The sequence below is a fragment of the Mesocricetus auratus genome, unplaced genomic scaffold (assembly GCF_017639785.1).
Source record: "Mesocricetus auratus isolate SY011 unplaced genomic scaffold, BCM_Maur_2.0 Super-Scaffold_100676, whole genome shotgun sequence".
In the NCBI taxonomy this organism is placed as follows: Eukaryota; Metazoa; Chordata; class Mammalia; order Rodentia; family Cricetidae; genus Mesocricetus; species Mesocricetus auratus.
In genome coordinates, this window is record NW_024429266.1 from 86,206,958 (window position 1) to 86,219,755 (window position 12,798).

Below are 12,798 nucleotides of genomic sequence, written 5' to 3' on the forward strand. Positions count from 1 at the left end.
CAAGCACGCAGGGTCTTCTCGGGGGTCCCCAGGGCCTGCAGGCTCTAAAGCCACCAAACACCCTGTCACCACGAGGGAGGGACTCAAGCATCTGTCGCCCGCATTGACCAGATCGGGAGAGTGGAACCCAGAAGGGCGTTCATGTGCTTGAGGTCACACATGGAGGGGGTGTCGCCGGGGACAGAAGCGGGAAGGCAGGACCTGTCCCAAGGCGGACAGGTGACCAGGGCAGGGGAGACGCTCGCTCGGAGCGGCTGCGCCTGTGTCCCCACCCAGGCTCTCCCACCAGCCGGGAGCCCTGGTGTGCCACGGGGACACTAGCTAAGGCGGGGGCCCGGGGTCCTCGGTCCCCCAGCCCGTCGCCCCGTCCCCTCGCCGCGCTCCGGCCTCCCGGGCCGGCTCGGCGTCGCTCGGCCGGCGCTGGGGGCGGGCACAGCCCCCTCCCTCGGTGTCCCCTCCCCTCCCCCTCCCCGGCCCTCCCCATCCCTCCCCCTCCCCCGTGGCGAGGCGGCGGCGGCGGCGGCGGCGGCGGTCGAGGCGGCGGCGGCGGCGGGCGGGGCTCGGCTCGGGCTCCGCGGGCGGGCGGGCGGACATGGCGGCCAACATGTACCGGGTCGGAGGTAGGAAGGCTCGCCCTTCCCGGCCCGTCGGGGCGCGGGCGGCGGGAGCGGGGGTCCGGGCGGCGCACGCACGCTCACCGCCCCGCAGCCCCGGGAAGCCCGGGACCGAGAGCGCCGCGGGCGGGCGGGCGGGCGAGCCGGGCGCAAGGGGCTCCCCACCCCCACTCCCCTCCCCCACCGCTCCCGCCCGGCGTCCCGGGGCCAGGCCTCTCGTGGGGACACGCATCGGACACCCTCCCCCGGTTTACGAACGCCCCAAAGGGACTGGGCCCCTGCGAGGCCCCCCTAGCCGAGTGGCTTCCTCCCTCGCGTGGCTTTTGGGCCCCGGGGGTGTGTGTGTGGGGGGGTGCTGGGGACAACCTGCCCCCTCCCCTCCCCGCCCCTGCCTCTCTGCTTCTGTGTGAGTGTGGGGCTGGGGGCGATGGTGGCCCAGATAGGGACACAGCTGGACAGGCCTGTTTGCAAAGCCCGGGGCTCTGTACCTTCGCTGCTGCTTCACCCCCCCCCCCCCACTCCCTTCGGTTTCGCGTTCAGCCCCTCCACCCCTCACCCCGAGAGTGGGGCTGGGTGTGGGTGGCCCAGGGAGCCGCAGCCCCAGGTGGGGAGCTGAGCTCAGCCTAGACGTTGTGTCTGCTGTCTGTCTCCCCAGCCCTTCTGCAGAAGAGAGAAATAAGGTCAAACAAACTTTCCCTGCTCACGACGCCCTCCCTCCCTCCCTCCCTCCTTCCTGGTAAAATAATAATTCAGATAAGTGGCGTGTTTGTGAGTGAGGCTTGCTCTTCTTCCTTCTCTGCTCATTAGCGAGGCTCCTGATGGATGGTGGTGGGGAATGGCTGGCCTGGCTTAAATGAGGCCACTTAGCAGCGGAGAGCCCGGAGAGAGGTAGACAGTGACTGTGCAGTCTAGTGTCTCAGATAAACACACAGTGGGGAGTTTCCAGTGAAAAGCCACGCTTGGAGAAATCCTGTAGGTGTAGTTGAAAACTTGCCATGATTTCCTTGTAAGAAAGGGCCTAAATGGAGTTAGATCAAATATGATAAAAATGTAAAAAAAAAAATCCGATCCAACACCCTCCCTAGACGGCTCTGCCTCCCAGCAAGTAGCCCTGTCCTCCTTCCCAGGTAGAGATGGAAAAGTTTGTTACCAAGCTTTCTCTGTCTCTGCCCGTCGGATTTTTTTTTTTTTAAGTTGATGCTTGAAATGAGATTGGGCTGGTAAGCCCTACTCTTTGCTCTGAAGTTTGTCTGAGGTCAACAGTTGTATGTAAGAAACATTCTCCAGGGCTGACTGGGTTGGAGGGACAGGGTGTGGACGCCGCCGCTGGGAGGATGCGGTAGTGAGCTCTCATACATGGTGATGGAGATGTCTGGCCATCACTGTTGTGGTGGCTTTTGTCTTGTTTTGTTTGAGACGGGGCATTTACTATAGCCCCAGCTGCCCTGGAACTCACTCTGTAGACCAGGCTGGCCTCACAGAGATCTGTTTGCCTCTGCCTCCCAAGTGCTGGGACTTAAGGCTTCTGCTTTATTTATTTATTTATTTATTTATTTATTTATTTATTATGTGCATTGGTGTTTTTCCATGGATGACAGGTCCCCTGGGACTGGAGCTACAGGCAGCTGGGAGCTGCCTGCCATGTGGGTGCTGGGAATTGAACCCGGGTCTTCTGGAAGAGCAGTCAGTGCTCTTAACCACTGAACATCTCCTCAGCCCCTTGCTTTTCTTTCTTTTCTTTTTTCTTTCTTTTTTTTTTTTTTTGAGGCAAAGTCTTGCTGTGTAGCTGAGGCTGGCTCCTGCTTTCTAATCCTGCCTTTGCCCCCACCCCCATTACACCAAGTCAGGCTTCTTTTATTATTAACGAATTACTTTAAGGCTGGGCTTTGTGGCACATGCCAGTAAATTCAGCTTGTAAGAGGTGGAGGCAGGAGGCTCAGAGCGGAGGGCCAGGCTCAGCTACATAGCTAGCTACCTCTTACCACCTTGGACTAATGGAAAACTATTTCTAATAGCAAAGCTTAAGCAGGGTGTGATGCATGCCACCAATCCCAACACTTGGGAGTGTGAGGCAGGGGGATGTTGGGTTGTAAATCAGTTTGGGCTGCTTAGAAATGGGAATTTTAGGAAAGTAACGGACATGGTACATACAGCTAATTGAGTTTGCATATTTCAGATGAGTGGATTACCTGCTTAACGGAGGTGGACTGCCCAGTGTAGAAAGATGTAGCCCAATAAACTTTTGCGTACTTTTAATCCCAGCACTTTAATCTTAGGTACAGTTAAGTGGGGCTCTGTGAGCTTGAGGCCAGTCTGGTTAATATGGAAGTTCTAAGATGTCCAGGGCTATGCAGTGTGACCCTGTCCCAAAAAAAAAAAAAAAATGGAGCCTGACTAATGTGAACTATTTGTTGAAGAGATCTTTAACTTTTTTGATTGCAGATTATGTTTACTTTGAGAATTCATCCAGCAACCCATACCTAATCAGAAGAATAGAAGAGCTCAACAAGGTGAGGAGTGTTGTTTGGTGAATCTAGGTGCTTCCCCTGAAGGGTTATGGCTAAAGGGGCGAAGGGGTGATTTTTTTACTTTCAGTTTCAGAGTAAGAATTCATCTTTTCACCCCTGAGAAAGGTTTTCTCTTTGTAGCATTGGCTGTCCTAGAACTCGCTTTGTAGACTGCCTTGAGCTCACGGATCAGCCCGCCCCTGCCTCCTGAGCATTGGGATTAAAGGTGTGCGCCGCCTGCTGTTCAGTTCCACGTTAATGATTAAGACTTCTGAGTGTTTACTTTTTAGATAGAGTTTGTTTGTTTGTTTGTTTTGGTCAGATGTTATTGAGTGGAAGGTTGCAGATCTCTTCAAATTGTGTTGAGTGTTGAAGATCAGGTCGGTTCCTTTACATACTTAGAACTGTAGTATGTATTTTGCTTGTTTGTTTGAGACAGGCTTTTTCACTGACTTCAGAAATCCTCCTGCCTCAGCTTCCCAAGTGCTCTGTTTTGCAATTGTTAGTGAATTAATATTTGCCTCCCCTAGCTTTAGAAGGAAGAATTCTTCTAAACTAGGCATAGTGGTTTATGCCTATAGATAGGCACATAGGAGGACCTCAGGGTTAGCCTGGGCTACAGAATGAGGCCTTGTCTCACCACCACCAAACCTAAGATTGTAAAATGAGTCAGTGTGATCCTAGCACTTAGGAGACTGACACAAGAATATTATATCTAGTTCAAGTCTGGCCTGGGTTTTATTCCTGAGATTGTCTGGAAAAAAAAATACAATGAAAGGCTGGGAACATGACTCAGTTGGTAAAGCACTTGTCTTGCAAGCATTAGGACCCGAGTTCAGTCCCCAGAACCCGTATGGAAAAATAGAAAGAAAAACCGGTTTAGTGGCTCACGCTTCGAACCCTGGCCCTGAGGCTCACAAGCCAGTCAGGTGAACCTCCTTGGGGAGTTCCAGGCCAGTGAGAGATGGGTCTTAGAAACAAAAAGGGAAGGAAAACAAACTTTAAAACACAGTGGGAAAAAGAATTAAAATCTCAGCAGTAAAGAAATCAGTGTGTGTGTGTGGGAAGCAGAGGCAGGCAGAGCTCTGTGAGTTAGAGGCCAACCTGGTCTACAGAGTGAGTTCTAGAACAGCCAGGACTACACAGAGAAACCCTGTCTCCTGGGGTGGGGGAGGGGGTGGAAGAAAGAAAAACAAGCTGAATCAAAGTTCGCGGTGAATAGCAATGCTATGTATAAGTATACACACGAGACAATTCAGAAAGTCATCAGTTCAACAATTGTTTAGTTAATGGCTTTAGCTATGTGCCAGCCATGTATCTCAAGATCCTTAAAACGTGTAGCTGGCTGAAACAAAAGACTGTGATACTCACTAGTTCAGGAAAGTAGGTATTGAAAACACAATGTAGAATGTGTAAGTTTATATGTGTGTGTGTGTTTTCCTCTACACTCCTCCTCCAAAAAGTTATCTTTTCATCTGAGCCCAGGTGAGGGGAAAGTCAAAGAAGAGAAGTCTGGGCTTTCATTTCTGGTTTTGAGACAGGGTCGGTCGCCTGAAGTCCAGGCTGGCTGTGAGCTCCTGGTGCTCCCTCCCGAGGGCTGAGATTCGAGTCGTGCACCACATACAGCCAAAAGGGCACAAGATAAACAATATCAAACTCTGTTTATCGAGAGGCTTTAGTTTGGAATCCAAAAAGTTCCAGAATTTTAAGGAGTCTGTGCAAGGTCCTGGGTTCTGTCACCCAATCCCCCTCCCCCAACTCAAAAGAGGCAACTAATGACAGAATGCTATCTGTGTATGACTTCTGTAATTTTACTTTTATTTGTGAGACTTGAGCTAACTATCTTCATCTCTCTCTTTTTTTTTTTTTTTGGTTTTTTGAGACAGGGTTTCTCTGTGGCTTTGGAGGCTGTCCTGGAACTCGCTTGGTAGTCCAGGCTGGTCTCGAACTCACAGAGATCCACCTGCCTCTGCCTCCCGAGTGCTGGGATTAAAGGCGTGCGCCACCAACGCCCGGCCCTATCTTCATCTCTTAAGTACGTGTTTTATGTCACCTGTGCTCTTTGAGTGTCTAGAAGTGCCAAATACAGCTCCGCTGGCGGAGTGCTACCCGAGCACATGCAGAGCTCCCAGGTTCAATGCCTAGCGTAGAAGAAGCTGGGTGTGGTGGTGCACACCTATAGTCCCAGTGCTGGGGAGACAGAGGCTGGGGGATGGGAAGTCTATAGCAGCCAGTGGAGAGCCCAAGGCCTGCCCAAACAACTGGAGACCTTGTCTCAAAAGACAAATACAAATGCCTCTTGCTTGCCTTTTTTCCACGTCATTTATCACCTTCAAATATTTAATTCAAGGCTGTGTGGTTCAGTGGTACAGCGCTTGCTTTTCTAAGGCTGACTATCCCTACTAATGCAAGACAGAATAAGAAAGGAAAGAGAAGGCGGGGATGTGGTTCAGTGGGTAAAATTTGCCTGCCACCAGGCCCAACCCTCATCCCACGTGCTCGCACACACATGGACACACACACTTTCCTGTACACACACACACACACACACACACACACACACACACACACACACACACACGGTAAAACCAAAGATTGAGACTGCGTACTTTATTTTTTGAGACCTGGTTTCTCTGTTATGATAAAGCTGGAGGGGGACCTGGGGGAATCCATGGCATGCGAGGGTGACCGAGGAGGGGGACAAACAAGCCAAGCAGACAGAGTTTAGTGAGTTTTATTAGAAAGGGAAAGGGGATGGGGGGGGGGCGGAGGAAAGAGTTAAAGAGACACAGAGAGGACACAGGAGAAGAGGGAGACAGGAAAAGTCCTGACTGCCCCAGGGGAACAGCAGGGAAGAGAAAGGGAAGAGAGAGGAGCAGGAAAGACAGCGTAAGTGGGTGAGGGTCTTTCTTTTAAAGGGTCCTTTGCACCTGCATGTAAGTCAGGAAACCATGGAACCCTGGGCTGACCAGGGCACTGCCTGAGTGCATTCTGCCAGGTGACAGGGGCAGGCCCGCATAATGCCTGAGTCCTTACATTCTCTATGTAGTCCTGGCTGGCCTGGAACTTCCTGTGTCAGGCTGGCTAGCGCCAAAAGCACAGAAATCTGCCTGCCTCAAGTGCTAGTGTTAGAGGTGTGTACCATCACGCCCACCATTGAGACAAGTCTTGCTATGGCCCCCGAATTGGTCTTGAACTTTCTTGGTGGTTCATGCGGATCTCCAAGTATCTATTGTTGAAGCAGGGTCACACATAGCTTTGGCCCTGCCTCTACTATGAGCCTCTGCCTCCGGAACGCTGTAATCACATATGGGCTCCCACAAGACTCACTTGCTAGGGTGTTGAGCTATACCTGTAGCTTTCCCTAGATACTACCACACTACTCCCAAACACTGAACCCAGGCCCTTGCACATGCTGGACAAATGCCCAACCACTGAGCCGTGTTGTTTTTTTGAGATGGTCTGGAACTTGCAATGTAGACAGAGCTGGATCAAACCTGTGTGATCCTCCTGTCTCTCCCTATTGAATGCCAGAGCTTAAAGCATTGGTGATATACTGAGTTACCCCACCTGCATATACATGTTCTTGCAAATAATTTCCAAAGATCCCCTAAAACCGTTTCATGGAGCCTTAGTCAGGATCGCCCCTGCAGTTTGGGAGCTGTTGGCAATAGGCATGGAAGTTAGGAACTTTTCACATTGATTTCCCCAGCTCTCCATTTGAAGTGCTGGGAATTGAACCCAGGGCCTTGAACATGCTGGGCCAGGGCTATATCGTTGAGCTGTGTATAACCCTTGTTTTTGCTTGTTTGTTTGTTTTTGCTTTGAGACAAAGTCTCAGGAAAAAAAGACAAAGCCCAGGCTTGTCTTCAATTCTATGTTCTGTGTCTTCCCTCCAAGCTCAGTGTTAACTCTTAGCATCTATGTCACACCCCCCACTCCCACCCCTGCACTCTCTTCTGTACAGACCAGAAACTGTTGCAGGCTAGTCACTGTTCAATGGACCATTATTTAGAATAGCAGGGCTTCAGAGGAATGGTTCATGTGTGCGTTGTGGAAGGGAAGAACCATGCTGTACTGTAGTCCTGGGGGAAGGACAAAGCTACTCTAGTCCGTAAGGGAAGAACAATGCTGCACTATTGTGAGTGACCCAATAGTCAAGAGTGTGTGTGGCCCAGGAGAGGATTTTTGTTACTGGGGATTGACCCCCACGCTGTGCACATCCTAGGAATGTACCCCACACTAAGCCACATCCCTTAGTCCTGCGGGTGTTCTTATTATGTGTAATTTATTTATTTTTAGTTTATGTGCATTGGTGTTTTGCCTGCCTATGTATATGCGTGAGGGTTTTGATTACCCTGGAACTGGACTTACAGACCGTTGTGAGCTGCCATGTGGGTGCTGGGAATTGAACTCCGGTCCTCTGGAAGAGCAGTCAGTGCTCTTAACCTTTGAGCTATCTCCAGACCCAAAGAGTTCTTATTTTGAGAAAGGGTTTCTCTGTGTAGCCCTCCCTGGCTGTCCCAGAACTCACTATTTAGACCAGACTGACCTTGAACTCACAGAGATTCTCCTGCCTCTGCCTCCTGAGTGCTGGGATTAAAGATGTTCATGACCACAGCCAGCATCACCCAGCTTTTTTTTTTGGGTTTTTGAGACAGGGTTTCTCTGTAGCTTTGGAGGCTGTCCTGGAACTCACTTTGTAGACCAGGCTGGCCTCAAACTCACAAAGATCCACCTGCCTTCCAGTGCTGGGATTAAAGGCGTGAGCCACCAACGCCTGTCTTGGTATGCCCTTTTTAATCCCAGCATTTGGGAGGCAGAGGCAAGTGATCTCTGAGTTCAAGGTCAGCCTGGTCTACAGAGAGAGTTCCAGGACAGCCAGGGCTACACAGAGAAACCCTGTCTCAAAAAGCAAAAAAATAAATAAAAAAATAAAAAAATAAATTAAAAGGAAAAGAAATATTCTGAACTGCATCTTTATCTCTCAAGCAGGTTTAACAGGGAACTTAGTCATCTTTGCAGAGCATTGCTGTTAGGAGAGCTCACTAATGAGACAGAAATGAGAAAATGCTTAGAGCGAAGCCCTAGATTTTATTTACATAGGAATATCGGCCTGTTCATTTAGCAGATTGCTGGATCATTGCTTTTGGAGGATGAGTTTGATCACAGCATTATGAAATATATTGGCATTTGGGTAGGAACTTAATATGATTTCAGTTTGAAGGGGCAATATCTCCACAGTACCGTTTCTCACTGAATTATTGCTGCTGAACTAAAATATTGCTGCTGAACTTGGGGTAAAATTGACAAATTTAGTATGGTGTATGTTCTTTATATTTGAATATATCTTTAAGCCCAGACATGTTCTGAAAGCGTGTGCCACGCACGTCAGGAATTGGGCATTACAGTAACATTTTATTGTAATCTGTGTGTTTTTATGAAGAGCTTGCTAGTGAATGATCGACCTGCTTGAAAGCCTGCAGAATTTATAGATATTAGAGTAGGAGCCTGGGCCTCAGCTGCAGTAAATTACAGCCCAACTGAATGCCGATTGTATTATAGACTCTAATCAGAAGAGTCCCATGTTGGAAACTTACAGCTTTGGATATTTTCATACGTGAAAGAAAAACGGAGACTCTTGACTCTGTGGAGGGTGTTTTTGCTGTTCTATCCTGTCCTGCCTGCTGGCTACTGCCCCGGGCAGAGAGTCATTGTAGAACCGGGAACTTCTGGGGATGGGTTTGAGCAATGTACAGCCATGCTTTTCAAAGATGACTACATTCAGCACCGAGAACAAATTATTAGTGGCTTTTAAAACTGGAGGGCTTGCCGGGCGTTGGTGGCGCATGCCTTTAATCCCAGCACTTGGGAGGCAGAGGCAGGCGGATCACTGTGAGTTCGAGACCAGCCTGGTCTACCGAGCGAGTTCCAGGATAGCCTCCAAAGCCACAGAGAAACCCTGTCTCGAAAAACCAAACCAACCAAACAAACAAACGAAAAAAAACAAGAAAAAACCTGGAGGGCTTAATCTGACTGGTATGGTTGTGAATGCCTGAGGGAGGTGGAGACAAGAGGTTTATGAGTTCAAGGCCACCCTGTCTCATAACACTCATACACACAAAATTGGAGGAGCTCTTTCTCCCTTTCCTTCTCTCCAGGTTTTGCTGATGCTGTTTGCTTTTTGAGACAGTGTCTTGCTATCTAGCCCTGGCTAGATAGACGTGTGGAACTCTCTGCATAGACCAGACTGGCTGCTAACTTTGCACATTCCGAGTTCAAGGCCAGGCTGGACTGACAGCCTCCAAAACAATACAGAGAAACCCTGTCTCATAAAACCAAAAAAAAAAAAAAAACACACAAACAAACAAAAACTTTGCACAATCCTTCCGAGTTAGTTCCAAATGCTGGGGCTGTCAGCACATGTTATCATCAAGACTTCAGGCCTCATGTGACTTTAATTTTTCTTGTTTCTTAGACTGCAAGTGGCAACGTGGAAGCAAAAGTCGTGTGCTTCTATAGACGACGTGACATTTCCAACACACTTATAATGCTTGCCGATAAGCATGCTAGTAAGTGAAATGGCTTTCTTTTGGATTAAAAAAATGTTTTGTGCTTTTTGTGAGGTGAGGAAAATGATCTCTTTTAATACAAAGCTTTTTGTTTCTTATTTATTTATTTATTTAAATTTAACTTTGGTTTTGTGTGTATGGGTGTTTGCCTGCAGGTATATATCTGTGCGCCGCCTGCATGCCTGGTGCCTTCAGAGGCAGAAGAGGGTGTAGGGTCCCTTGTAACTGGAATTACATATGGTTATAAGCTGCCATGTGGGTGCTGGGAATTGAACCCAGGTCCTCCGGAAGAGCAGCCAATGTTCCTGACCTTAGAACCAACTCTCTAGCCCTTCTCTCTCTCTCTCTCTCTTTTTAAAATTACTTTAGTATATATATTATCTGTGCGTGTGTGACTGTGTGTGCCGTCATGCCTGAGTGGCGGGCGCCTTTGCAAGAGTCAGCTTCGTCCTTTCGCCCTTCTTTGGATCATCAGGCTTGGTGGCAAGCCCCCTTGTCCCCCCAGGCATCTTGAGGAACCCCCTTTCTGTGTCGTTTAATTTTCCTTGCAGTTTAAATAGGAGTAGGTCTTGGGTAGTGTTTGGTTCCTCTCTTTCTTCTCTGTGTGTACACATGCAGATATAATTTATATGTACTAGTATGGTCTATATGTTTATAACGTGTGTGTGTGTGTGTGTGTGTGTGTGTGTGTGTGTGTGTTAGGGAGTCAACTCAAGCCCTCCTGCATGCCAGGGAAGTGCTCTCTACCTCTGAGACACAGCCCACTTCTTTAGATTATGTCATGCACACTTCCATTATAAAATTTTTTGAAAATTAATGTTAGCCAGCCACCAGGGTAGCATTTTTTTATTGCTTATAGTTTCTTTGTGGGTACAGATTTTAGGAAATGTATATTTCATTGTGTGTCAATGAGGGATACTCTTCCTCTCTCTAAAACAGCTGGGCAGTGTTTCGATTTTTGTTTTTGAGTATTGACTTTGAGTGTACTCATGATCTTCTTGCCTTAGCCTCCTAAGTGCTCCATATATAGGTCTGTGATACCATATCCAGCTAATATTTGCAATTTCCCCCAAGTATTTGTTGTTACACATTTATAGTATTAGGCATGTAAGAAATTAAAATTTTTCTAGAAAAAGTACTAAGCCTTATTTAGATATGAAGAATTCCTATAGATAGTATACTTAGTGAGATTTTTTTTTTGTAGCTTAAAGTGTGTGTGTGTGTGTGTGTGTGTGTGTGTGTGTGTGTGTACATACGGGGACCAAAGGTTGACACCGGGATTGTTGTCTTACTTTTCCATTGCTGTGATAAAGCACCAAGATGACCAAGGTACCTTATAAGAGCAGGTGTTTAATTGGGCTTACAGTCCCTGAAGCTTAGAGTCCGTGATGGCAAGAGGTAGCACAAAGTGGGCCTCAGACACGGCAGGGCAGCAACTGAGGGTTCCCATCTTGATGCACAGGGGTGAAGCAGAGAACACACTGGGGATGGCCCTGATGACTCCCTTGAAATCTCAAAGCCTTCCCCGGTGCCACACCTCTGCCTGCAAGGCCACACCTCCTCATCCTTCCCAAGCAGTTCCACCAGCCTGCAACCAGGTATTCAGGCATATGAGCCTATGGGGCCATTCTCTTTCAAGCCACAACAGGCGTCTTCCTGTGTTTTTTTTTTTTTTTTTCTTCTTTTGAGACTAGTTTTTGTGTGTCCGTGGCTGGTTTTGAACTCATTACATAAACAGGTCTGACCTTGTGATCCTGCTCTTCCTGCCTCTGCCTCCCAAGTGCTGGAATCACAAGTTCGTGCTACCACACCTGTGAGTCTGTTTTCTGTCTGTCTCTTTGAGACGGGCCTCCACACTGTATACACTGCAGGCTCGTAGCCCAGGCTGGCCTCAAACCCTTGGCAATCTTGTCTCATCTCCCCCAGTCCTGAGATTACAGGTGTGAGCCACTAAGTCTGGATTGAGTTCTCTATAGATTCAAGATATTTAATTCCCCACCAGATGTTTACTTGGCAAAGATTTTCTCCCATTATGCAGGCTCTCTGTTCACTCTGCTGGTTTCCTTTGCTGTGAAAAGCTTTTAAATTTCATACAATCCCATTAGTCAGTTCTTTAATTTTTTTTTTCTTTCTTTGAGATGGGGTTCACTATGTAGCTCTAGCTGGCTTGGAACTCTCTATGTAAACCAGGCTAGACTCTAACTCATGGAGATCTTTCTGTCTCTGCTTCCAGAGGGCTGGGACTAAAGGTGTATGCCTGCCTGAATTAATTGATTCTTCTTCTTTTGTTTTTTTTTTCAGCCTTATTTATTTTGCTTTATGTGTATCAGTGCTTTAATGCATGTCTGGGGCCTCTGGGGTTCAGAAAAGAGTGTCAGATCCAGTGTATGAGGGCTTCAATGCATGTGTGTCTGTGGACCACACCCATATTCCCAGGGTCTCTGGGGTTCAGAAAAGAGTGTCAGATCCAGTGCATGAGGGCTTCAATGCATGTATGTCTGTGGACCACACCCATGCTCCTGTGGTCTCTGGGGTTCAGATCCACAGGAAGTGCAGTTGTGAGCCACCATGTGGGTACTATGAACAGAGCAACAGGTGCTCTCAGCCTCTGAGCCAACTCTCTAGTCCCCGCCCCATCAGTCCCCGCCCCATCAGTCCTTCTCCATATTACCTCTTGAGCCATTAAAGGACTTTTCGGCAACTCCTTGCTTAGATCTCTGCCTACAGTGTATTTTCTATTTTTTCCTTTCAGGTTGCACATTCAGGTCTTTGATCCAGTTTGAATTGATTTTTTTTTTTTTTTTGAGCAGGGTGAGAGAGGGCTCTAGTTTCATTCTACACACGGCTATCCAGTTTTCCCAGGACACTGTGCAGAAAAGGCTGCCCTTTAACCTTTGCGGAACTTAGGGGATTGTACCTGTGTGGGTTTGTTTCTGGTTTTCTCTTTTAATAAGACTTATTTTTTTAATGTACGTGAGGTTTTGCCTACTTGTATGTCTGTGTTACTGCTTGCGTGTCTGGTGCCTACAGAGGCCGGAAGAAGGCATTGGATCCCCTTGACTGGAGTCATAGACAGTTGTGAGTTACCATATGGGGGCTGAGAAT

The 12,798-nt window shown here is 48.2% G+C and overlaps 1 protein-coding gene across 6 annotated transcripts in view; it reads left to right on the plus strand.

The window, feature by feature from the left end:
* The first annotated feature begins 112 nt into the window (after positions 1–112).
* Mta3 (metastasis associated 1 family member 3) overlaps positions 113–12,798 on the plus strand; it is a 119,443-nt gene continuing 106,757 nt past the window's right edge. For 5 of the 6 annotated variants that reach the window (XM_040737217.1, XM_040737219.1, XM_040737218.1 and 2 more), the window contains exons 1-3: positions 544–620; positions 3,057–3,124; positions 9,600–9,693. In XM_040737217.1, the coding sequence (XP_040593151.1) occupies positions 593–620; positions 3,057–3,124; positions 9,600–9,693 (190 nt within the window). In that variant the 5' untranslated portion in view covers positions 544–592. Of the gene's footprint in view, positions 220–543; positions 621–3,056; positions 3,125–9,599; positions 9,694–12,798 lie in introns of those variants that run through there. The other variant, XM_040737223.1, reaches the window with a different exon arrangement.